The following is a 26,634-nucleotide window of genomic DNA, read 5'->3' on the forward strand; positions in this document are numbered from 1 at the left end:
TGAGCCCTTGTTGGAATTGGAGACAGCTGTATAATTTTATAATTTTATAATCTTGTGGTTGTTTCCTTCTGCGGTACATTTCTTGATACTTCCATGCCTAAGTTTGGCAATAGCCGTAATGTGAAAACCTGTGCACGGTAAGTAGCTTAGACTACAAGAGAGAGTGGATCATCCCTTCACTAGGGTGGTAGTGGGAGGACAAGTGCTGGGATGTGAGTGCTTTTCCATTTCAGGGACTCCAGAACTGGAAGAGTTTCCATTTTCTCTCCTTTGCTCTTCAGAGCTCAACTCTCAAACTTCCTTTCCCCGCAACGGGAACACAATAAACACGCAGGCTTGAATAAACTCAAGGGTTGGGGTTGTTTGCTATCCAGCGGTTGTCTGAGCTCCCCTGAGGACTCTGCCTGGATGGTCTGGAAAAAATCAGAGTGAGGTTTTAAGTGGTGGTCGGCCCACCCATGCCACATAGGTCAAAGAGTAGCAGCCAGATGGAGAGCTGCGCATTGGTCCTATCCCAGCATGAGAGTCAGAAACAGGCCAACAGCCCATCCTTTTAAAAAAGCTGAATTGTAGCAAAACAAACAAGGGTAAGCTTTTGGAAAATAGCATCATAGACAAGAATGGTTAGTTCTCTGGGTGTGCCATGAAGGGTCCAGATTAGCATATGCTATTTACCCTCAGACAAAGGTGAGAAAAACCCTGCAGTCTTTTACAGCCTGCTTCCTGCTACTTTCCAAATGTGGATGAGACTCTCTGCCCTTACAGGGCTTCGGCTTTCCTTCCTGGCTGCCAAGCACACATACTCATCCCAGATGTTTTGGCAAAGTTACCAGGTGACTCTGGGAGAGGTGGGGAAAAGGCCACAATGCTTTGATGTGGATGAATAGGAAAAATCTCCCTTTCCCACTTGCATCTGCACATGCTTAGCGAGGCACCTGCAGTCGGGTGGTCAGTATGAATACAGACAAATGGGTGGTCATGCTCAATGAGCATAGCCTGAGTGAGGTATTTGATGGTCCTGATGCCAGGACCACAGAATTGATGAACAGAGTGAGTTTTGTTTTTTGATATGGAGGAACAACCAGAAGGGTACTGGCAATGGGCAGAGGAACATGTTGCTGTGATATAAGGCAGGGAAGGATTTAGGTGGGCAGCAGATAGTTAAGAATAACTACCTGTGTGCATGCCCTTAATCTACAATAGACACAAGGAAACTGCACGTTCATGTGTAAGAGCGGGTACCCATACAGAGAGTGCCGCAAATGGAGCGTGCACTCCAGCAGTTACTAGGATTAGTGATGTGCTACTCCTTACAGCCATGGGTCCACAGAGTATCATTTCCTCCCAGGCACAGGTCCATGGGTCTAGACCATCTATAGAGTATTCCAATACCATTTCACATAATCCAACTGTTTAGTAGCCAGTAACACTAAATTACCTGTGCTTTTAAATCAAGGTAGGAATCCCTATGCCAAGGAAATACTGTCTACTGCAAGAACAGAGGTCTTGCCAGCTACACGTCAGAACCCAGTCCTGCAAGAGGGTACCCAACAGCGATAGCTGGACCTCAGATCCAAGCACACGAAAGGAGGCAATTCTTCTTATAGTGGGTTATGAATCTGTAACAGTCTGTTGTTTGAAGGCTCCTGGTGAGACCAGTGAAACTGCTTTTCTGAAGATGTAAATGCTAATTGTTTGCAAAATTTCAAAAATGAAGATTGGATGAATTAATAGAATAGAAATCCATGGAGGGCTCCTAACTGCACAGAAACTACTTCTGGCTCAGAAAGTTCCTGAGCTCACACTAGTGGGGGGCTGGGAGAGGCACCAGCTTATGGTTTCTTCCAGAGGCAGGATACTAGGCTAGGTTAAGCTTCGTTCTGATCCAACAGAGGCTTGTTATTAAGAGTGATGAGTTCAGAGTTCACTTGTACAATTCTGGAATGCTAAAAGGGAAGACTTCAATTCTGTTTTAACTCTTCTGCTCCATCTCAGAGGGATGTAAGAAACATAAAGGCAGGCAATGTGAAAGAGTTGACTAAACGCTTCTGAACTGCCAAAAATGTCACTTGGAAGTCATATTAAAGACTTGTTTTAATTATTCTATCTTAACATTTTTGTCTGTAGGAACCACAACACTGTTAACAACCACTGTATCTTACTTGTGTTATGTTTTGTCAATGTTTTTCCAGGTGTTCCTGAAGCAGAAGTTACTTGGTTTAAGAACAAGGTCAAGCTGTCCTCTACTCACCATCTGCATGATGGGTTGCTGCTAATTGCAAATGTTTCTCTGTCGGATCAGGGGTTGTACTCCTGCAAGGCAGCCAATCTTCGTGGGGAGGTAACTGAAAGTTCCCAGCTGTTGATTCTTGGTAAGTCCAGGGTATTTTGCACTTGCAGCAATTGTAACATGGCTGCTGGCACATCTAGCTTGCAGAACTAATCCAAGGATGTGGAAAGAGAGAACAGCATACAGGTGGTCCTGTTCTAAGAAAAGAATCAGTCTGCATTTGTTCTCTGGGCAGCATCACCTGAAACATGTTGTGGTAAAAGGAAGATGGATAAGGAGAAAATGTCTAAGCATAGGGACTGCTCCTCCCAGTCCTGAGATACTTGGTTTCACTCTTTCAGACTTACTAGCTAATAAAAGCATTTATTAACCATTTCTTAAAGTGGCTCTCTTGAAATGAGAATGATGCCACTTTTACCCTGTGAAGTGCTCTGCCTCTGCTGAGCAGCCTTTCTGTACGTGGCTGTGTGATACTAACCTGTTTTCACATCCAACAGGTGCATAAACCCAGTGCGCTTTTAAAAAACACTTCCCAAGTTCAGTGAAGGGTGAAGTTTACTTTTTCTTGGGTTTCTAAACAACAGAAAGTAAACCCAGCTGGGTGACTTGAAAAGACAATGTCAGCTGTGAAGTATGGGTGGAAGTGTTACCTGGTGGTAACTGGATGTGTAGGAAAAGGGTTTTCTTTCCTAGTAAATCATCTTCTATCACTTCTCCATGCCTGGCAGAGGAATGATCCAGCCAGACTTCATAAGTGCTTCTGTACATTTGATAGTGAAGTGTCAAATTTTGAAACCTAGTCCCCGTTATTGGTGCAACAGCATTAAAGTATCTGTTACAGCTCTCATCTTGCATGACTAGGGTGAGCACAGGTCCCATGGATGATGCAGCTTCCAGAGGAAGTTTTGAAGTGAGATTTCTCAGTTTCGCAGGCAACACTAAACCCCCTTTATGGATGTTCACATGATTTCCCTGTGAATCTGAACTGGCTCTAGAAACTCAGTGTAAAAAAACTTAAAAAAAAAAAAAATCAGCTGTGTTTCAGCCTATAAATAAAATCTCCCATGTGACCTTTAAATCTTTTTCTGATCTTTATAAATGGCATAGTTTTTAAAGATGGAAAGTTACTGTGAGTTATTCAAGCTGCTTATAATTTTAGGCAAATCACATTTTTAGTTCCTTGATGGAAAGAAACAGTTCAAGCATCCGTGACTTGTACTTCGTGTGCTGAATGTGATCAGCAATAGAAAACTTTCTTAGTGCGTGCCATGATCTAATTGAAAAGGGATGAAGCCACCATTCACTTAAATCACATATCCCATCATTTCCATGACAAACGGAATTGGGAATGGTAGGCAATACAATCGATTTTTAAAATAGCATTATGGTTAGTAGAGAACTAAATCCTGCAGTCTTCACCATAGGCTGATCCTCTTGAGCTCTGAAATCTTAGTCCTTTGGAGCTCTGCCTAAGTATACCACAGGATTTGGCAGGGTTATAACCATATTTAATCAGGGCTTTATCCAGGTTGTGGCAGACATTAAAAAGTTTTCCACTGACTGCCATGGACATTTGATTCGGCTTCTGTGCTGTATAAATTTGCTCTTTCATCCAAGCTGCTGTCTCTGTTGATACCATGTACCTTCATCACATATGAAGAGGGTCAACCAGAATGCCATGGTAGCCTTCAGACAGAATTTCTTTTATTTTGTGGTCATACTGATCCAGATGTTTGGTTAATAATTTCTCTAGTACCTTTCCTAACATGAGGCAAAGCACACCTTTAGTAGTTACCCAAAGTTGCTTAGACTGCCCCTCCGAAACGATAATATTGCAACATGGCAAATAATGCAGCAATAGCTGGGGTGGGGTTTTTGATGTCCTTGAGATGTTTTCTGCTATAGTGTTGCTCATCACTTCAGTCTCCCATTCTGTTACCAGAGCCTCCACGACCTCTTCCTTACCTAGAAGACTTGACAGCCATGCTTTCCGGTGCTGGGACCAGCACTCATTCGGTGCTGACCTCTCCTTCAGGAACAAAAATGACCGTCAGTCCAGGGAGTTCTGCTCTCATAGGTAAGTCAAGTGCTTTAAGATTTTTTTTAAGATTAAAAAGGGTTTAGATTTTCGATTACAGTAACACATCCAGTTATCCATCCACAGAGGACTGGGACAAAAGACATCAAACTGACAGCACATTGGCAGTCATAATCACTGCCAAATTGTCCTCAGAACTCAGAAATTCATTAAAAAGAAAAAAAAAAAAAAAAAAAGGTCCTCTTATTAGCGTAATGCCCCAAAGCTGCATGCAGAATAAGGGATCCATTGTGCCACACTTTAGAACACCCTGTAAGAAGCAGTCCCTGCTCTGAGGTGCTGGCGATCTCATTCAATGCAAGGCATGGCTAACTGGTGTGCCAGTTGATCTAAAAGAAGGAATGGTTGTGGTTCTGTTTTTCTTTTTCTTCTGCATTTTTCATATGTCTGCTGTTCATACTGTATATCCTTCTTCTTCAGAGCCTTTTCTAGAGTTTTGGCTATCCCTCTAGACTTGTTTTTCTCTTGCAAGGTCTCTGTTTCATTCTGGTCATTTTATTCCTCTTTATTATATCACACAACCAATGTCTGCACAAAGCCCAATTAAATACTTTTCTTCTTTTCATCCTTTTCTGCCTTCCACGTATCTTTCTCCTCTTTACACTGCAAGTTCTGTTATACTCTGTAACTCCTTTCAGATCTGTGGCCGTGATTTGTTTGCAGAGAGAATCTCATCCTTTTCTAAAGTTCAGGGTACGTTTATTTTAAAATTTTGTTTCTCACGCTGATCTTGAGCCTCTACTAACTGTCAGGCTCAGATAGGCAAAGAGCTTCTCTAATGGTCTTCCAAAACATTCTTTGCTTACATTTAGTAGCAATTTTAAGATTTTATTTTCACAGTGGAGGCTTTCTGTTTATGTTTTTAGTTTTGTATGGTTTACTTTTCCCCAGTGCTGACGTCTGCATACATTTGCAATGGTGTTTAGCGTGGAGCTCTGGATTACATTTCTGCTTGCACAAAAACTGCACTGAAATAGTCCTTGGGGGGGGAATATCTGAAGGTATTTATTAGCATTGAATAAATCATTTTTAGTATGGTTTTATTGTACTCACTGTTGTAAGACTGGGTCACACTGCTGTTTCATCCATTTCCTCTCAGGTTTCCAAAAAGACATCTTTAGTAGTTGTAGGGATTTTCTATTGTTTGAAAGCAGCAATTGAACCACAAAGGGTGTTCTGCACTGCCTATATATATAACCACCTCTAAATTAAAGTAATTTGATCATGTTGCTTTGTACCCTGCCATTCCACTTCAGAGGCATCTGAATCTTAATAGCAAAATAGCAAACCAGTTTCGTTCTTGAGGTAATTCCCTCAACTTCACTGAAGTTTACTGACTTGAATTTGAGGTCTGTGTTATTAAAACCTAAGGAAACCTCCTGAGAGATTTTTTCTAATGAAAAATCAGCATGGAATGCACTATCCAATCAATTAGAAAGTCCAGTGTGCTGCATCATGTCATATCATTGAAACAAACACACGATGCATTTGGCTTGCAAGTATGTTACTTAAATACGTTGTCTGTAGTCGTACCGACGAATTTGGATTCATCCAGTATGAGAATACCCATTACTGAAAAAAAAAAAATAAGGACTTATATCTCAGATACTTTTTTTAATCAACATCTAGTTTATTCTGTACACTGGTGTCAATATGGATTACAATCAAAGACTCTATATTTACTCCCAAATTTAGTCTCCTCACAGTCTTCCAGTGCAGTGGCTAAGCTTATCATGGACTCCTGCGATACCTTCATAATCAAACTGTGCTTGAAATTTCGCTACATGGGAAAGAAAATCTGCATATGTTTCTAAGCACTAGCCGCAAACACCCATTTGGGAACAACTTGGGACCATGTAAACCTGTGACCCATATCTGTGTCCTGTGTCCACAACATCCCCTACAAGCTGTACGCTAATTCTTTCTATTCTGCAGTCCAGCCAATTGAATTTATTCCTTTTAGGTCTTTCATCATTGATTACGTTGGGGTCTTTGCTCTGCATGCTCTGGATGCCACATATAAGAACTTTAGGCATATAAATTACTATGTATAGGGTCCTTTGTCTGTGCTACTGCTGACAGGCACCAGCATCTCTTGCGACTCAGTTGTTTGGAAATTTAAGGATATGAGGATTTGCTGAGTAGAGAACGAAAATAAGACATCTGCAAAGGAACAGAGTGAAGAGTGAAGAAAAGAAGTAAGCTTCAGGGAAATGTTATATTTTAAAGGTGTTAAAAGACACCAAAGGTGAAAAATTATTTCAGAAACCTGGATAAATTCTGGTGTGGGTTTGCTAGGGTTTAAGAAAAATGGGAATCAAAATTTCTTTAAACACTGGTTCCTTGAAAAAAAATATATTAGCACAGCAACAGAAGATTAAAGTTGCAAGTGATAACTTGTTTGGAAATTAACAACTGTATAAAATATAACAGCAATTAACAAGCTGAGCTGAAAGGAAAGAACGGAAGCCTCCAGATGCTATGCACTTTCTTTTACAAAGTGGAATTGTGCAGTGCTTCAACTGTCATTTCAACCATTTGGAATGATGAACTTGCTCTCTGAAGTCCGCTGCTATGGGTTTCTTCTACATACATTTCAGGGGGGTTGCAGAAGGGAAAGGTCAGGGCCCTAACACAAATATCTGGTTTGTAGGTCTTCCTTCTCATTGTTAGCGGCCATTCAGCAGTCATTTGTATGCCTTCACTGTAAAAGCAGAGGAAAAGATCTGTTAAAGACCCATGCACTGCCAAGTGGAGTCAGCAACCCTCCCATTAAGATCTAACATTAAATACCTTTCTGCATGAGTTTACAGGAACATTTTAGTCTTATGTACTTCTTAATTTTACTTCTAAAGGACTGAGATTTCAGTTAGCTTTCTAGGCCCAACTGATCACCCGGTTAGAGAGCATGATGTAGATAGTGGCTTACACAGATCGATGCTTCTCCTGCTCCTTCGCAACTGTTGGAAGTATGTGTAGAGTACTGCAGTCCTCCTCGGCCCTCACATTCACTGGCAGGTTGTGTAGTAGACACTTCTGTGTTATCTGCAGATCACACAACTGAAGGACAGAACTTCCCCCAAAGCAGAAGCTAGAGCACCCACGACCTTGGGAGTATTCCTGGGTTTTACAGTAGCACAAACTGACAATCGGTGATGAGCAACAGACTGTCACGCACTTTCTGATGTCCTTAGTTCATGGCAGGCACAAAAGAAGACTTTATATTACACAAAACATAGAACACATAGTAAACTTCTGAAGTGACAGCAATTTATATTTCTTGGGAAAGCTTTCACATTGGATCTTAATCATATTATAGTTTCTGTCTTTGAGACTTTTTAATTTTGAATACAGTTTTCCTCAGTGTTGTTAATGAAAGTGTTATAAACAACCCTGCCCTTTTCCTCATAAAGGAATTCCTTTGACACCTGATAGGAACTTCTGGTTTTGAACAATGTTCATGACCATTTGACTTCTATAAGCCCTGATTACTTTGTGGAATTATCTTTTTGAATTAAAGGAACACCCTAAGTTCATGTATTTTCAGTCAAGTTTCATTATCTATGCCACCAGTATCACTGATTTTTTTTTACAGAACTCCCTGGACACATTTACATTGGTCTTGAGCTTTGTAATTGTTAATTTTGGCAAAACTGAAGTTGTATGAGCCGGTGTTCCTGAATTCTAACACTCCTGCAGAAAAGGCTTTGGATCTATCAAGAATATTTGTTTTCATTTGGGTTCAAGCCTGTTGTTTCCTATATTTGAAGACATTTCAATGAGAAAGTCTGAGTCTCTTACAAATCCTGGTGGGGATTCACTACAATTTCTCAAAATTATTGTAACCTTATTGGAAACCTCAGCAGACTTGTCAAAAGATACAAAATATGTTGTCAAAATGTCTCCTTATCTTAGCACAGAAGAATACTGTATTTATTGCAGTTATGTTGCATAGTGAAAGCTGAAGCTTTAATGACTTTGACATATATGTGAATTATATTTAAGTGAGGATTCTTGCAGGAACATTGGAAGGTAGGTCAGAAGTGAATACTTCTAGGAATATAGAAATGTAGGAGTACCTATAAAATGTCACAGTGAAGGAAAAAAGGTTGAAGGAGAATGTACTTTGACTGCTTCTAACAGCACAGTGTTTCTTGGCATCTATTGCTTTGTTTAAATATTTTGTTGCAGATGAGCTCTTTGAGTTACACAGAAAACGTCTGTGAACACATTTGATAATTTTTTCCCCAAAGCTTCAGGTTCATGTCCCACATGTTTTTTCAGAAATCTTCATCATGTGTGATGATTTCTGAAAACATAATGTGTCTTGAGTATATGCATACTGAAGAAAGAGGGATTGCCACATTGCACATTGTATATAATTAAATAAAGGTCTTGGACTGCTTTTATGAGGCAGCCAAGGGAAGGGACAGCAGGCGCATTAATTTAAAGAGAATGCAGCACAGGCTCATGAATTTAAAGAGAAATGGGAGCATAAACAGTCAAGATAGCTAGGATCTGAAAAGAATAGAAAATTTAGCTCTTACTTGGCACAGTGCAAGACCTAAGCAACATTTTAAATAAGAGAAGACATCCAAGAAAGAGTAAATATTAAGATAATGGTAGCTAGGCTATCTGTTGTGTACAGCTATAATGTATTTTTTGTGGCTCTCTGGATTCTGAGTGTCCACATTTCGCTGAAAAAAAAAAAAAAACAGCAATTTTTTTTTATCAGAAGAGGAAACAAAAGAGGAGTTTTTATTCTTTGGATGAAATGAAAACTATGCAAATCCTGGAGCATAATGGTTATTCTAGGGAATCTGAAGGTAGGAGTGAAACTATGGGGAAAAGTCTAGGCAATTATTTGGGATCTGGTTCCCATTCCCTTTTATCTCTCAAACTACATCTTCTCCAGTTTGTTCATTGGGAACCTGCTGTCGTCCCCAGCTTAGGACACCTATCTAGTTTTGTGCATTTAGAAAAAAGACCCCATTTATAGGAGATACTGAAAATAACTGTAAAGTTAAATGATAAAGCATATTTTTTTAAGACCAGAAAGTGCAATCAATTGTAAAAACAGGAAATACCGCTGCTCCATACTTATTGTGTTCTCCCTGATGACTTCCATATCAAATTTACTCACTTCACAAATCAGAGCACGATATTACTAACTTCCAGCATGGCAAACACAGTCCTAGAAAGCAGAAGTTTTCTGGTTTTATATGGTTTTATACATTATCCCCAATGACCACAGAGTAATATCAGCTTAGCTGCCAATTTCACTGCTGCTTCACAAGATGAAGAGCTGGACTACAAATTTCTGTTCTGCAAACACCTATGCTATATAGCAATGCAGCTGTTTTTTAAAAAAGTAATAACAAAAACCTTACACATAAAAGATGCAGAGGATTCCCCTTACCAAAACCAGTGCTTACTTCTCATTTTTCTTTTACTGGCAATAGTATATCCTCCTCATTTTCTAGTAGAGTCACTTAGATGCCCAGAAGAGGCCCCAGAAAGCAGAGTGGAAAAGTGTAATTATGGCCGCCACCTTGCTTGCAATGGCCAGCCTTTTGAGTACGAAAAAATTACTTATTCTGAGAGGGCCAACTGCATTAGAGCCAAGGCCCGAAGTTCAAGAGGGTTTTCAGTCTTTTCTTTTTTTTTTTTTTTCAGAGGGGACCACTTCAAGGCTGTGGCTAATATTTGCCTATCTGCAGATTTAAGGGTTATCTAGATGTGGCACTAAACAGAAAAACTAACTAGAACCTTTTGAATGTTCTGGGGTGCATTGTAGTGAGTCAAATGATGTGCTGCTGACTATTTAGGAGATGAAACAGACCATATAGATAGACTGATGCTGTGGTCAGGACCAAACTCTTTCAGCAGAGCCAGAGAAGCTAGTGCTGCAATTGCTTGCTATGTATTTTGCTTTTAAGCCGTAACATCTAGAACTAATACATGTTCACAATCAGTGTGAAATGCAATAAATGATCCAGGTGAACACAACTGATCTCACCAGTACAAATCTCTCGCAATGTTTGGTGATATACTCAAGATCAAGAGTATATCTTCTTGAAACACAATAAATTTTCCTTTATTCCCTTTTGCCCTTCCCCTCTATATCGTAAGCTTTCTCTAAATTTTCCTAGGTTTTGGGAATTACTGCTGCCTTAAAATTGGAAGCAGAAACACAAAATACAAAATCATTTACAATCTGCACAGAGTCATCAAAGAGAAAACTCATGAGTAGTTATGATTAAACCAGTGTCTGTGCTCCCTTCAGGAAAAAAAACCAGCTGCAGAAGTTGTGCAGGAGGAGTCAAATAAAATCATGGCTATCTGAGAAGTTATTTTGCACAAAATCATTTTTTCCTCCTCACTCTCTGTAATAAATTGGACATCAAAGTATTTCTAATGCTGAAGAATATTTTCTCAGCAACTTTATTTTGCACCAATAATACTGCCCCTGTGATTAGGATAAAGCACTGGGTGCATTAATGTCTGATTAATTGTGTTATTCACTCCCTTCCATTTTTGCCTCAGTGAAAATGCTGCCTTGTCACACTATTTATAAGAATTGCCATGTAAGTGACATTTCTATAAAGATGAGAATTAAAATTAATATCAAGAGTATGCCATTGTCATTGCAATTCATTCCCCGATCGGACTCTATCACATTGATTACATTCTAAATATTGTATCAAGTTCATACAGTATTGCAGTGGCTTCCTTCTACATCAGGTGACACCACAGCGTTTCCTCAAAATGTGTGTCTTTTCATTTGCATAGGCATACTGGGTACATTTCAGTTTATACAGTACATGATGATACCTCTGCTTGGTCGAGCATTTTGACCACACTGGTATTGCGTTTGTTTTTCGGGCAATCAGACACTAGTCCGGCTCCTGCCAAGCTCTAAAAGCAGAGTCAAAAGAGCAAGGTCCTCAAGGCAATCTGCTGCCTTGGGTTTTTTACCTGCCTGCTGTTTGGTGCTATGAATGAGCTAATCTGAGAACTGCTGTAGATCAGTGGTCCAAAATGCTGCCACATAAAATATCAGTGGCCTCCGGGGCAACATCTGTGTTATTTTAATTTTGCAGTAAGGGCTGCAGCCCTTGAACTTGTGTCTCTAAGCTTTTCCTGCATCACCGGCCTAGGTTCTGTTCTAATGTAGATGTAAATGATGCGGAGCTTCACTGAGGCAAGTTCTGGTGAAAAACTAGGGGTATCAAACTTGCCATGGGTATCCCAGTCTGGAGGCCTGTCGTTCTGCCAGCTCCTTCATATAAAAGATCTTTCAGCCTTTTGCACAGCTTCAGCTTTACCCCATGTGGATTCTCAAAACCTCTCCCAAACAACTAAAGCATTTTGTTAATAGGACAGAAGTTACAGCTTCTCTGGAGCAAGCAGCACTGGCTTTCCTGCACCTCTCTGCTCTCCACCTCCTCTGCTCTGTGTTTGTTATTTTCCTTGCTCCATAGGAAGTTTCCTGAGCTGCTGATATCTCAGGATGTAGCAAGTTTATACCGGCTTAAGTAATATGAAAAGGCGTCTACAGCAACACTGACCTTTGCAACTTGGGCTGGTAATGGCATTGCGCCCTAGCCCGTCCTCTGTCTTTTGCTGAACTCCTTGTGCTGAACGGTTGTTCAGTGCTTGCTCCACCCACCTCCTTTGCGTGTTATTTGTCCTCCATAAATGCACTTGTACAGTTAACCTGGAGTTGTAGCAAAGTTGGAGAAGTTTATACAGAAGGGTACTCCTTTTCTATCTTTGTCACTCACTGAATAAACCTGTCGAAGTTAGCTCAGGTGGTCATTTGAGCATGCTATATCCATTATTGCAGGCTTTGGTTTCATGATTTGCCATTGGTGATTGTTTTCAGCCCAATCCTTATTAACACAAGGTTCTCAGTGTGTAGGATTCCCGTTGTCAGAGTCATTTTTAGAAAACAGTATTACTAACAGAGCTTGAAAATTCCCTTGCATTTTTAATGGTCCCTCCATGTGGCTGTATGTTTGGGAACATTTTTTACAGCCTCTCTGGGGCAAGGAATGGGCCTAACTCAATTTTTGTTGAATACGGTGTAAATTTACAATGCTATGTAAATGATATCTAGTAACAACAACGTGTGCGGCATTGGGTAGCCAGTTTAGGTGCTTTGAGAACTGTTTAAAAACCATGTTGCATGTTTAGTATAGTAACTTTCAAGTGCTCCTTTGGAGCCATAAATAGTTATTTAAAATACCTTTTTTTTTAAAAAAAAAACCTACTGTCAGTAGCTGAATTGGCCTATTTCAAGAATTCCTAAATACATAGCTTTCCTTGTCTAGCATAAATTCATGCTCATTTGACATCCTTTAAACTATTAAACATAAAGGTTATACTTACATTAACATTAATTCTTTCTTTGGGGGATTTTCAGGATCACATTACCTTTTATAAGTTTTATTTCATTCAGTGTATGAAAGCACTGAGAAGTAATTTGCATAACACCCTCAGTTAAGTGTCTGTTTAAAATTACACTTTGTACTATTTTGAAAAATCTTTCCCCATAAGACAAGCTATAAAGGCTTGTGTTTTACTTTCACCATTTCAACAAAATGGGTTTTACATAAACATGACTTTCAGGTATGATCTTACCTGCCTTCATTTGGTTTGATAGCATTTCAAAAAGCTGAATACTTCCTGTCAATTTTTCTTCCTTATGTTAGATACAGGATGGAATTAAATTTAAATCCGTTTTAGGTTTAACATGCATTTCTCATTTCAGTCACCTAAGGTGAAAATCGGGAAACTGGGGAATTATTTCTCTGTGCCAGATTAAACTCACCTACATAGCGTGAACACGGTTTTATCTGTGGCTTCTCCAGATTCTGTTCCAAGCATTTTGTTCTTCATTTCATCCTTAATCTTGTTTCTCTTTTGAAAGTATACTTTAACACATTGAATGTAGAGATTACAGTGGAAATACTGTCAGGTTTCAGGTCCTATAGATGCGTTATATTTATCGCTTTAACACAGTGTATTATGGTCTCCCACACTGTTCTGTCAGAGTTCAGTAAAATATGTACAGAATCACAGAATAATTTTTTTTTAGCTTGCTTTATTTCAGTTTTAATATACTTCATAATTCTGCTGCCAAATCCCTTCTTTCCTCCTTTACCAAGAGTTTCAGATAATAGTCAGCAATCATCTTTCATCTCCCAATTTTATGTTTGGATAGGCATGTCTGTGAGGCAGGGGCCTTCTGGTTTGTAAGTCTAGCTGAAGTTTTCTGTGAACTTTCCATGCTAGATTTATTGTACTTTGTGATGCTCTGAAACGTGCAGTCCCTAACCAATTGGGATGATTACTTTTTTTCAAACTCAGAATTCTTTTTTTGTTGATTCAAAGTATTTTGAACTAATGCAGCACAAACATTTGCCTATTTTGCAAGGAGTGATCACTGATGAATAGCTAGGCTGTAAAACTGCACTTTAAGGTACAAGCATGCAGCTGAACATTAATACCGATGGATCCAAACTGCATACCACGGTGTGTGGTTTATATCCAGGCTGTGGGACCCAGACCTATCTCTTAAATAGGAAATCATTTCCAAAGATGAAAGTGTTGGCCTGAGACTAAGAAGGCAAGAGTTTGACTTCCAGCTTCACTGCTGGCACATGGCTTGGCGTCAGGTAAGACAGCAAGCACCTTCTTATGCCGTGGTTAGCTGCCAGGAGAGTGGAAAAGGTGAGCTTACCTCCTACGGCACAGCAGCTTCAGGGCTGCCGTTGGAAAGCTCAGTAGTTTGGTGAGCTCAGAGTGTACAACTATTTTGTTTAAAGAAATCTCAAAGAAACTGCTTCGTCTTGACCTGAAGTCTTCACTCAGATTCCACCTTTAATAAATATTAGACATATTGCCTGGGATTAATCAGCAGGTCAATAGTAAATTAGAGAGCTCTTTGTTAGACAAATATGAATGCATGAAAATAATCTATAATTTAAGAATAGATATCTTTTTTAAATGCAATGCTATAATTTTTTTTACTTGTATTACAAACTGTATTTAGTACTTGCAAAATTTATTGGACATTTTGACCATTGCTTCCCATACAGTTCTACTGATCTAAGGTATCAGGCCACTAAGGAAAAGAATCCCAAAATCAACAGCCTTTGCACTTGTTTTTTTCTGTCATTCGAGTCTGCAAGTGAAAGAGTGATGCATGCTTCATATTTTGTTCTCTTAGGATTAGCACAGTAGCCCAGAGTCTTTCTGCAGCTACAGTCATGCAGAAGGTGTTGGAGAGGTATACTGGGGAGCTGAATTTGTCCTGCACTGTGCATTTTTTCTTTCCTCTCAAGAAATTATTAGAATTGTTGTGAAACATTGGTCTTCCTTTTCCAAATACCCCCTTGTTACCCTTAAAATATTAACATTTTCCCCACAAAAAGATGTAATTTCTATTAGATTTTTGTTTGTAACTCCATCTTGTGCACATCTGTGACTCATCCTGGCTTTCAATGAATTCAAAATCACAGTAGACTTTGCAAAGGAGGCTGAAGGCAGTATTTTCTTTCTCTACTTAAGGACTGAAGGAGAAGGGTCCTCTCATGCCAGAGCTTTCACTGCTCAGAAACAGTCAGAAAGAAATGTTCCCTCCTTGCCTTCCCAAGGGTTCTGATGCACTAAAGCTCCACTGTCTGGAAACAAAACCAGTTTTTCCTTCTCACGCGTTACAGTTACAGGTGTTGAGCTTTGGAAGGATAAAGCAATATCCACAGGAATGGGAGGAAATAGAGAATAGGTGTTGGTAATCTGCATTAAATGGTATTAAAATTATTCCTGGGAGATGAGAAGGGAATATTAATGGATATGGTTTTTTCATTGTCCTCTGGTTCTCACTTAATATGCATAAAACATTATCCCACAGTTTATGCATTCATACACGTGGGAAACATATAGGAAATGTCACTTGTGAAACGTGATTGATGCTTGTTCTGCATACACAAATGAGGAGTATCCATTACATGAGTCTCATAAGTGTTAGTAAAGATTTATTTTTAAATGTTAAAAAAAGTAATAATTACTCACTGGTAGAACATACCTAGGGAATAACGTTTGGGGTTTTCCCCTCATATTATTGACTACGGGCTGTTCCTTTGGCTAATGGTTTATATGTACATTTTGGAAGAAGAAATTGTATGTAAGGCAAGTATAATAGTCAGTACTAGGAATAATACCTTGTTTTGCCTGACAATAAAATTTTTAAAGAAAAACAGGCACAAACTAGGACCATTTACACACTGAGGTCGATTTCAGTTCCTCTGCACTTAACATCGAACTGACCTTTATGCTTTCTTCATTTGTCCTGTGCAGACTGTTTGTAAATGCAAACAGTAAAACCCAGCTCACAGCATGTCTTTGTCAGTTGTCACAGCTATATGATGACCTGTGGAAAGTCCACACAAGTATCTTAAAGGACAAGAAAACTATAAAAAATTAGAATTTAGGCAGAAGTCATACAGCCACTTAATGTTAAGTTTGTCAATTTCCTGTATATTTCATTGTTTTCTGTTGGTTTTAACTTAGGCAGCCTTAAACCTGTGAGGCTAAAATCTTTCACAGCATTCATTTACTTGAGAATGAGTATCTTGGAAATTGGATGAGTTGTTTTCCAGCACAACAGTAGGAAAAAACATCTCAGTACTCGGGACAAACGGAATAATGTAAAATGAAACATAGCAGGAATCAATAGAGAGCTTACAAAAATAGGAAAAAGGACTGAGCAGCAAAGCAAGCTGTCTTTGTGGTCAGGAATTGAGTGCTGAGGAGAGAACAAGCAAGGGCAAAACTGCACTGGACCTTGTTGAAGAAATTAAAACAAAAAGCAAAGACTTCTTAACCTGATAGGTAAGAGTGGAAAAAAGGAAGAGGGGAGACCCCTGTGAGCAGTGTGCACTCTCTCATTCTGCCATTTTCTTCCCTTTTTTCCTTCTTTTTCAATATTTAGCTGCATTAACTAGTTCTTTGCCAGTGAAACATTGTCGTTGCAACTGCAGAGCCCACTGTGTGCATCACTCACGTTCCGCTGGGGAGCCCTAGCTCTCTGTAGTACCTATTTCACACAGAGTGGACCAGCCCCGAGGGGCAGCTTTATCCAGCCCTCACCCTTCCCCACCGTGGATGCTGGCAAGGCTTGCCAGCAGCAGGGGACACAGCAAAGACCCGTGTAATCACTGCGCCAGTGAGAGGCCCAATATTTATCCTATAATTTTGACCACTTCAAATGATGTAATTTTGCAGCAAGTTCAGTACTCAGCACATTTCTTTCACATCCCTGGTTTTTAGGTTGTGCTGTGGATGGTCATCCAACTCCAAACATCACCTGGCTTTACTCTGGCGAGCCTCTCAGTCTGCGGCATCGCCTTCTGGCAGCGGGCCGGATTCTTCAGATACTCAACGTCAGTGATGCTCCTGATGGTGAATTCAGCTGCCTTGCTCAGAACGAGGCTGGCTCCCTCACACAAAAAACGTCCCTGGCTATACAAGGTAACTTTCCAGTGTCAGTCCTGCTGCCCTGTGAAGCTGTTCCCATGGACTTCCCTGCACTGCCTTTCTCATCCTGGATTTCTCCTCTGTGAAGCCAGGACTGACACGCGCAGCAGGAAATAGATGGTTTGGTGGTTTTCAGCCATGGACATAGATTTGCAGGACTACCATGTACCTTGCAATGTCTTAGGTTTTACTTTACCAAAATGACACCTGATATTTCTGGGCTGTTGAGCCTAAACCACACCTTACTGATTCAAGCTATACTTGGGCTTGTTGAGTCTGGATAATTTTCTTGTCCAGAAATTCAAGACAGAAGTGTCACACTTTGAACCACTAAAATTAGAAGCCCCTCTGTAAATCTGCTAAAGTCAGTGTTTCACAGTCTTTTCTTGCTTGAAAACCCTTCACTTGTAAAAATGCTGCAAGTGTTATGTTTACCCTAGAAATAAGCTGAAGGTGACAAAGCCACAGAGAACAGAGCAGTGCAGATGGGTTGGAACAGAATATGCGGCTTTCATTGTTCCAGTTGTCAGGGATGGAGTGGAGAAGAATTTAACTTTTCCTTAAATTTTGCCGTAAAACTTTAAGTGTCTTGTGACTCCCCCATTCATCTTCAGGATGGATAATCTGTATGTTCTACCTGGTGAGAAACACACTGTTGTAGGATCATAGAATCATAGATACTGCTGGTAATTGCAGTTAACCACATCTTCTCTAAACCACACCCCTTTAAAAATACAGATGTGATTTCCTACACCATTGGCATCTGCCTTAACTGCTCTATCATGTCATTCACTTTCCATGCCCAATGCTTCTAAGCACCAAAAAACTGGATTTGTTGCACCAAAAAATTGGATTTGTTACACCAAAGATAGTCAACAGTTTATTATCTGGAATCCTGTTCCTTCTTTGTTCATTGCCTGGTGCCTTGTAGGCGTAGGTAACTCCCCTTCACATGAGACATCGCAACCAAATATTTCATCCTGGAGAAGATGTCTGACGCCTTCTTTTCTAAGGGTTGGCAGGTTTTGAGTGTTAACATGTCTCTCCCACACTTTTTGGCAGAATTCCAGTGGTCAGTGGACAAGCTGATGGCTTGTTCAACGTCCTGCGGCCACAAAGGGGTGCAGCTGCCCCAGCTGAGGTGCTTACTGGATGGGGCCGAAGTCAACATATCCCTCTGCAAAGAGAAGCCCAAACCGGCCCTTCAGCCCATTGCATGCAACAGGAGAGACTGCCCTTCACGGTTCGTCTGTCTCATGTTAAAATGTCATACATGCTTTTAAGATGTGCTTGAAGAGTTCTTTGTACTGGACATCATGCCATTGCAGCTCCTCTGGTGCCTGTCTGGAGAAAAGTCATGGCTAAAAGGGGATTTATGAGTGCTTAATCTAGACAGTTGGGAATTTGTAGCAAAATTTGTGGAAAACATTGACAGTAGACTTTCTGGTAGAAAGAGAGTTTACTCCTTCAGTATTTAGGTTAGAAAATAATAGAGAGGCTATTGCCTACTCTTTGTTAGCAAAGTTCACAGCTTGAGTTGTCTTGGGTGATTCTAGCCGCACCCTATGTTGGATGCAAATATCATGCCTGTTGTGAGGTCTGTACATTCAGGAGTTTCATCAGCCAAGAACTGTAGGGTCATATCTTTCTTTGTGTTCTACATCGCTTCATACCAGTTTATCGCAACAATGTGACAGACATGAAGCTAGGTTTAGCAGCTGTTTTGGGGTTTTATTGTGAGTTCCTGTGTTGCCTGAACATCAGTGAGGGCAGGACTGTAGCTGCAGCTGCAAAGAATTCCCCTAGCAGAGTGGAAATGTCTTTTGTAAAATGGGCACATCCCATCAAATCTGGTGGGCATAAAGGCAGGTCAGACTGAGTTCTGCCTCCTTTTGGAGATTGCTAGCTTGTGGTTTCCTTGGGACTGTAGCTCTCTGCCCCAGTAATCCCTTGTTTTTCAGTTACTGTTAAATACAGCAGAGGCAGGATAGCTTGAAAGACTTCTGACTACATTTAAGCCTGCCTCTGCTGCTTCCTCCCCACACAAAACACTTTCCTTCTTTGATACTCTTTGGTGCAAAGAAGAATACATCCTGAGTGCCCATCCAGAGAGTCAGTGCAGTGTTGTACTCCCCCCATGTCAAAATTGTCCTCTTTCTGCAATTGAGTGGCTCCTTAGCTGAGATGTGTAAACTTGCTTTTCCATATTTTTCTGGGTTTTTACTCCCTCCTCTCCCTTATTTCCACTGTGGACATGGTATGTTTCAGTACACAAGCACTTAGAAGTAGTCAGGATCTCAAGAGAAATTTAGTACAACTTCTCTCATTCAACAGTGATTTGGGACTTGTATTAAAAAAGTCTAAGTCTAAGCTGAGGCAAGGAGAGGTGCTAAGCAACCTGATGAGAAGTAAGCAGCCAGATTTACCACCATTGCTGTGTCTTGGGTATATGGCATGGTTCTGTTTAATTACCTTTTAAAATATATTCCTACCCCTCTTTGCAGGCAAATGTTTTCTGAGTTGCCAGCTGAGTCATAAGAAGGAAACCAAAAGAGATTTGTTGAAATATGAAACACGCTCATTAGCAGCAGTTTTCCTTGGTGATGGCAATAAATTCTGTGGGAATGGTTTATGTCTTTTTATACCTTCCCTGAACTGTAACGCAACCCACAATCCTCCCTTAGCTCCTGAGAAACTGCTGAGATGTAAGCTTGGAAATAAAAGTTGATTGAAATGCAGAGCAGAGCTTTACGAGGGCTGCGGAAACTTCAGATTCAACCTCACCAAACTGCATGAAAGAACGTTGCAGTGGTTTTGTTTTCTGTGTTGGGAGTTTATTTGTTCATATACTTGTTTCTGTACCATGGGAGTTAATCACCCGCAGAAGACAGAAATAGCCATGGATGCCTCTCTATGGGACTGGAGAATGCTTATTGCCTATTTTGTAAAGTAATCATAAACACTGCTGATGAGAGACGTGATAGGCACTGTTTTTCTCCCAGTAACACACAAATCCTGCCGAGTATCCTGAAACTTAATGAAGCAAACTGCTATGGGTTCAGAGCCTCAGCCTCAACTGGTGAATGCATGGTCTGAGCTCAAGAGGAAAGAAGAAAGGTGTCCTTTGTCCTGGGCTGTCTATGCACTGGCCCCGTTCCTGAGCAACCTTCAGGCTTTTCTGGATTATCCCAGCTGTCAGGGGCGTAACAGAGCAAGCAGACACCAGCAGGACCCAGCAGATTTTGGCTATTCTGTCAGCAGCAAGCTCCAAGTGGCCTGTGAACTACTCCAGCAACTTTAGGCAGATAGTTTTCCCTACTAACGGGCATAAATGGGCTAGTCATTGCTGACATTGTGACTGTAACCTGTGATCGAGGCCTCTGTGGCACAGTGGTGTGCCATGCCTGACCCCTGTGCCTGGGCTAGAAATATTTGCAAAGCCTTTAAAAAACAGCCTTAAAGGCTAGAAAATTAATTCTGGGGCCAAAGAACCTTGAGAAAGATAAGTAAAAAAAATGTGCTCTTTTCTCAGCTGTCATCCTCTGAGCGGTTTTCAGTGGCTACTATGGGAGGCTGAGGCACTTAGCACCTTCCAGGATTGCACCCTAAATAAATGAAGCTATTGTTGCTTTTTTTGATCCAATACATAAAGACCTGTTGACACCAGTGATCCTGCAGATGGTGGCACGTATCAGCTCCCTGACCTGTTTGCCTTTCTCTCACAGATGGATGGTAACATCGTGGTCTCCTTGCACACGGAGCTGCGGTGGAGGCATCCAGACACGGCGAGTGACATGTCAGCGTCTGACAGCGAAAGGCAGCTCTGTCCCAATGTCGAACGAGGCTTGTGCCCAAGTGTCCAAGCGCCCTGTGGACACGCAGAACTGTAACAGGCAGCCCTGTGTTGAGTGGGTGGCCTCCTCCTGGGGCCAGGTAAGGGACAAGCCAGCAGTCCAAGGACAGCCTCACAGTGTGGGCTAGAAAAAAAGTCACAGAAAATGAGAGGAGTGATTTTGCACCCTGGTATCTTTAGGTTATAGTCTGCGGGTTTTGAGGAGGCAACTAATTTGATCAGCTCTTTCAACTCCATGTTTGATACACTGCATGCTTGAATTTCTGTAGCTTCGCACAGTCCCTAGAAATGCTGCTTGTGAACAGGACTTTTACAGCAGACCCCTGTATCGTCCCCAGTGGAAAGGTCTGCAGCTCCTCTTTATAGTGACAGGTGGCACATCTGGGAAGTAGCCTTCTCCAAGTCTTAATTGCCCTAACCACCCAGTGAATGTGTTTCAGTTATGGCTCTCAGGAGTCAGGACTGATGATGGTGTTAGGTTTGGGGCAGGTGGATTGTGAAATAACCCAGTTTTACAAAGTTGATGGTGTCACATGAGAATGCTGAAAAGTGGGAGCTTTCTTTATTTTGCTTCATGACGAAAAGCATAATGAAGGGCTAAAAGCATTTTCAGACTACTTCATGCTGTTTTGCAGATCTTCAAATTCTTTCCTTGCAGCTTCATGCAATGATCAGATGTTAAAAAGCTTCACTCCATAAATACCAAATGTTCCAAGTATTTAGAGTTAAATCACTTTATTGTGGGAATCCACAGAAGAGTTTTATCTTTGTCTCTCTGTAAGCGATGAGATTTCCTGAAAAGACACTGACTGAGCTATATGTGAAGGTTGATGAGTCCACTACAGTCCAGATTTAATGGTAGAGACTCACCAATTTTAGCCCAAAGATCTCCAGAGTGGTGATTCACGTGGAGGTATAGCATTCTGGGGTGAATGAGAGACAGGGTTAAAACCACAACCAGTTTTGCCAGAGGTTAAAGCCAGGTACCAATACTACTTTAATATCACTTTTGGTGAAATAAACATTTTCAAAGGGAAAAAGAAAAAGCAGTTTGACAAAACCAAAGTACTTATATATATAATTGAAATTATGAGTCAAGTAAACGCATAGAAGTGAGGCTTGTTACCATGCAAGAAGAGGCTAAGAAATTAATTACCTAGAGTAATAACTACCAGTCTTGACATATAGTGAGCTATCATGAAATATTTTGCCTCCTTTCCTAATTAGCATGTGGTAAGTCAGTTTGAAAAAAATGGCAAATGCTATCTCATTGTATTAGAGGTTAGAGTAATACAATAGCTTGTTATTAATAACCACATACATTCTGTATTTGCTGGAGGTAATATGCAAAATGCATTGCACTGCATCAGGTTTTTTCACGATGATGGTTAGTAAAAGGTGTCTTCAGCTACTAGAACTTGTTCGCTACTTGAAAACAACTTCATTTAACTCTTGCCTTTGTATTTTGGAAATTTCTCTCATGAAAGGTCATTGAGTTATTGTATTACATTTATGAGTAAAGCTCACAATTATTCTTTTATATGAAAGAAGCAGATTTTCACTCCCTGTGGGATTCCAGCTAAGGACTGGATTATCCTTGCAAAAAAACAGTTACCTCATCCTTATTTTGTAGATCATTATGGGCTATATTGTTCCCCATGACTTCATACCCAGCTGAGACAATCAAAGAGGTCTGAATTAATTTGTTAGACCTAACCGCTGCGCATTATAATATAATATTTCTTCTACCTGGCTTAAAAAAAAAAAAAAAACAAGTCCCACATGATTCTATACAGCTCAGTCTCCAAGCCAGAAGATTGTTATCTAATTACAGTCAGGTACACATCACTGGCTCAGCAGATCAGTGACTTTCTCAGTAATATCATGGGCTATCAGCTCCCTGTTGCCCAGGTGTAGTGACCAAATTTCCCAACTCAGAGAGAAAATAAATGGACTATCTACTCTACTCCTACCTCCAGAATGAACTCCATTCCTTCATTTAACGTTAGTGGCATTTTGATGTCCTCTGTGTAATTCCATAGTGGTTTAAAACTAGTGACTCAGGCTTGTTGGTGTTGAGGACTGCTCGCCCCTGGAGGTATCCCAGAAGTGCTCCACGTACTTCAACAAACAACATTTCCATCCGCCTTGCTCAATGAGGGGATTGATGGGGAGCAACTGGGAAGCTGGCAGTCACTGTTTCTCTCTCCCGGTTGTCAGGGAGGGAAGAAATCACAGCAGGAAGGGAGTATTATGTGAAGAGTGCATGGCAGTGTGAAATAGGGCTCCTACTGAAGGGGGCATGGAGGGGGCAGAGGGATCGATCAGCAGCCCTCCCCTGGCAAAATTTCCTCCCTCACACTAAGGTCCCTTTCTTCAACCCTTAGTCTGTTCCCGAGTACAATTTCCAGATATTTAGAAAAACAAATTTTTTCCTAGCAGTTGATATAACTTTAAAAGAACAAAAATACATGCTTCATACCTATAGCTAATTATGATTTAATTGAAGGAGAGGATTAGAAGAGTTAAACAGTAAGCATGAGATTGATAAGTTTGAATAGGTTAGGAACACCTCAGTACTGGAGCAAGCTTGCAGATCTGCTGTGCTTGTCACGGTTGCTGCTTTTTGTTTATTGTCCTGCAATGCTTTTAAATTATTAAATGGAGTGAAATATGCTCTTGGTTCAATGTGTTCTTGGTTATTAACTATTTGCCCATAAATTTTGATAGAACAAGCTGCAAAATGCACAATAAAAGGAATGTATTGAGATTTCCTGTATGGTTCATAGGCTCTTGGCTAATGACATGAGAGCAGTTTATTCGCCTTAACAGATGTATTTAAGATTGAACTATTGAAAAGGAGAGGTAATGAATCTACAGAGCAGATATAGAAATGCAGTTTTAATGCTGCTGGAGGAGAAGATGACTGCGTGCTTAGCCTTCAAAGCCCACAGATCTGCAGGAAGTGCTCAAAAGCCCAACAGTCACTGCACGGCAGTATGCACTTTATTTCACTAGCAGTCTTGTGGAAGGGGAACGTGTCCTGCCTTTTACCCCCCTTAGGTGATTTTTCTGTGTTCACAGTGCAACGGGCCTTGCATTGGACCACGACTGGGTGTACAGCACAGACAGATATTTTGCCAGACCAAAGATGGGACTTCTGTGTCATCAGATCAATGCAGTGCCTTACCAAGGTAGGGCAGGAATCTCTTATGTCTGAAACCACTACCCTTTGTAGAGATGTTGAACGGATTAGTGTCTTAACTGACAACTTCTAGGTTTCCCCTATATAACAAAGAGGTCATGCAGCAACCCATACTGTTACATGGTACAAATCTCACCAGGCTTAAGCCCAGCATTCACTGTTTGTTCCTATGAGCCCCAGAAAAAAAATACTAGCTGGCCGACAACTGGAAAGTCTTCTAGGCATGCCAAACCCTGAATGAAAGGCTGGGCTATCTCTTCTTAAGCTGCCAGTCTCCTTCTCCCTTATTTAAACACAGGGTCTAACTGGGGAAAAAAGGTACTCCACAGCTTTCGTTTTCCTGCAGATAAATTCCACTGTCAACATTGTAAAGACATATTTTCTTTACATGAGACTTAGGTATGTAAATCATGCCTGATCATGACTGAAAATTAATATAATTGGCTCTTTGGCTCCCACTCACGTATTTTCAATATCTGTGTCGATATTGGGTGGTTTCCCACACTGGTGGGAACCAAGTGTGCCTATGCATCTTCTGTGAGACTGTCCTGAAGGGAAAAGGAGGGTTTCAGAGAATCAGTTTTGTCCCCACTGGCTGTAAAGCCATAAAAAAGTGGCAGAACCCTGATGGGTCTTACAGATCACCACTTCACTCATTGCATCTTTTCTGTGGACCTCTGTCTTGGCACTTCATGGAGGGGACATTTTGGCCAAATGCTCAAATAGTTCAAATGGTCATTTAGCTCCAGTAGAGCTATACTACTGTGCACCCACTGAAGTTCTGGTCCCTGAGTGCAGTTACAAACTGCCTTTCAGTGCTCTGGAGTTACCTCCACTATGGAGTTACCATTGAAGACACGACCCATACGGTACTCTGAGCAAATTACATCTGGGATATGCAAGGCTTGCTGTCCCCAGAACTTGCACGACACCCAGAGCAACATGTTCTTGCTCCCTGGGCATCATGGTGATGGGTCACACCTCCCTCCCTCCTGCCCACAGGCCTTTGAGCACCCAGAACTGCTGGACTGATGTCTGCAGCGTGCACTGGAGGGTCAGCCTGTGGACCGTCTGCACAGCTACGTGTGGAAACTATGGCTTCCAGTCCCGGCGCGTGGACTGTGTGCACGTCCGTACCAACAAACCTGTGCTGGAGCATCACTGCTCCTGGAGGCCGCGGCCAGTGAACTGGCAGCGCTGCAACATCACGCCCTGTGAAAACGGTACGTTGCTGAGAGGAGGGGAGGCAGTGCGGCACCGGGGGGAGGAAGGAAGGCAGAGCCGTCTCTCAGAAATGCAGTACTTTGCAGCTGGGCGTCCAGGGGAACCTCCAGCCTCAGCATGTGCAAAATGCAGTGTCCAAAACTCAACACCCCAGGGAGGATGGTGCCTATTGCGGTTTGTTGGCGATGGTGTTAACGCTGAGATTATGTCCCCTTGCTAATAGCATGTGAAATGGCTGATGCAGTCTCAACTTTCCGTTAATGGTACAGACAGAAAAACAGGAATCACAGGCTGCTGGCTATAGTTAAAATACAGTAAGTATAAATCCAGTGGGTAGGTTGATGATGGGAATTCCTGGAGTAGAGGCTGCTTGCTTTCAGGTGACAAGCAACTCATTGGGCCTGCCAAGGGACTAGAAAAGTTACAAATATTAAAAAAATATTAAAATATTAAAGTGTTAAAAATATTACTGGAGAGGGCTGTACAACTGCTCTTTGATGATCAACTTTCCAACCTTAGCGTGGAAAGTTGGAGTCCCTCAGGCAACAACACACCCAAGGTCTTGTAGCGATACTGGACAGTTTTCCAATCTGGAGCTCAAAAGCAGGAGGCTGTGGGCCTTAAAAACTGTCCAAATGATACCAGGACCTAAGTCCTAGGGGAGTTCAGAAAGTGGCTTAACATCTTCACCCTGGGCTGCATTCTGCAACACACACGTGAAAAGCACAGCACAACACCTGGGCAGCTGGGGGGGCACTCCCACACACTGTCTCTTCAAATGCAAAAAGTTGGCCAAAGCACCTTTGAGATGCTCTGTTAAAATAAGTTTCCAGTTTTATTTACTATTTAATCTTTGGTTTAACAACTGTTATGAATCTTCTTGAGTCTCCCTAAAATGCTGGTAGATGACAAACTGCCAGAGTGTTGGAGCAACCTCAGAAGCCCTTTTCCCAGGCTCTGAAAGCCAAGGCTGCCCACCTCATTCTCCTTTGAGCCTTTGGCTGCTTAAGTCCTCACTCCATCTTTGCAGCAAGGCAAGCTTGTGTTCATAGTGGGACCTCCCAACACAAAGCTGTCTTGGTCCACCTCTTGGCCACCCCATGAAGTGTTTTCAGGTAAGAAATCTCTCTTTCATTGTTTCATTACCATTTCTCCTTTTTGTTTCCCCTTTGGTAGTGGAGTGCAGAGACACCACAAGGTACTGTGAGAAAGTGAAGCAGCTCAAACTCTGCCAGCTCACCCAGTTCAAGTCACGCTGCTGTGGGACTTGTGGAAAAGCTTGAAGACAACAGCAATGAAAATGGAGGAGGAACAAGGGGATCACAGCCTTTGCTTCACTGAGGCAAGGACTTTTACAGAAAATACAAATGGAATGGAATTCTTTTTTTCATTTTATTTATTTATTTCCCTTTGGAAAA

General features: G+C 41.2%; 1 protein-coding gene across 1 annotated transcript in view; it reads left to right on the forward strand.

Moving 5' to 3' along the window:
- The window catches only part of ADAMTSL1 (ADAMTS-like 1), a 178,734-nt gene extending 152,100 nt beyond the window's left edge, over window positions 1-26,634 (forward strand). The window contains exons 22-29 of the mRNA XM_009891516.1: window positions 2,193-2,372; window positions 4,233-4,367; window positions 16,728-16,928; window positions 17,997-18,177; window positions 20,660-20,867; window positions 23,872-23,981; window positions 24,995-25,215; window positions 26,393-26,634. Coding sequence (XP_009889818.1) covers window positions 2,193-2,372; window positions 4,233-4,367; window positions 16,728-16,928; window positions 17,997-18,177; window positions 20,660-20,867; window positions 23,872-23,981; window positions 24,995-25,215; window positions 26,393-26,499 — 1,343 coding nt within the window. The 3' untranslated portion in view covers window positions 26,500-26,634. The remainder of the gene's footprint in view (window positions 1-2,192; window positions 2,373-4,232; window positions 4,368-16,727; window positions 16,929-17,996; window positions 18,178-20,659; window positions 20,868-23,871; window positions 23,982-24,994; window positions 25,216-26,392) is intronic.

The sequence above is a fragment of the Charadrius vociferus genome, unplaced genomic scaffold, assembly GCF_000708025.1.
Source record: "Charadrius vociferus isolate BGI_N301 unplaced genomic scaffold, ASM70802v2 scaffold198, whole genome shotgun sequence".
NCBI lineage: Eukaryota > Metazoa > Chordata > Aves > Charadriiformes > Charadriidae > Charadrius > Charadrius vociferus.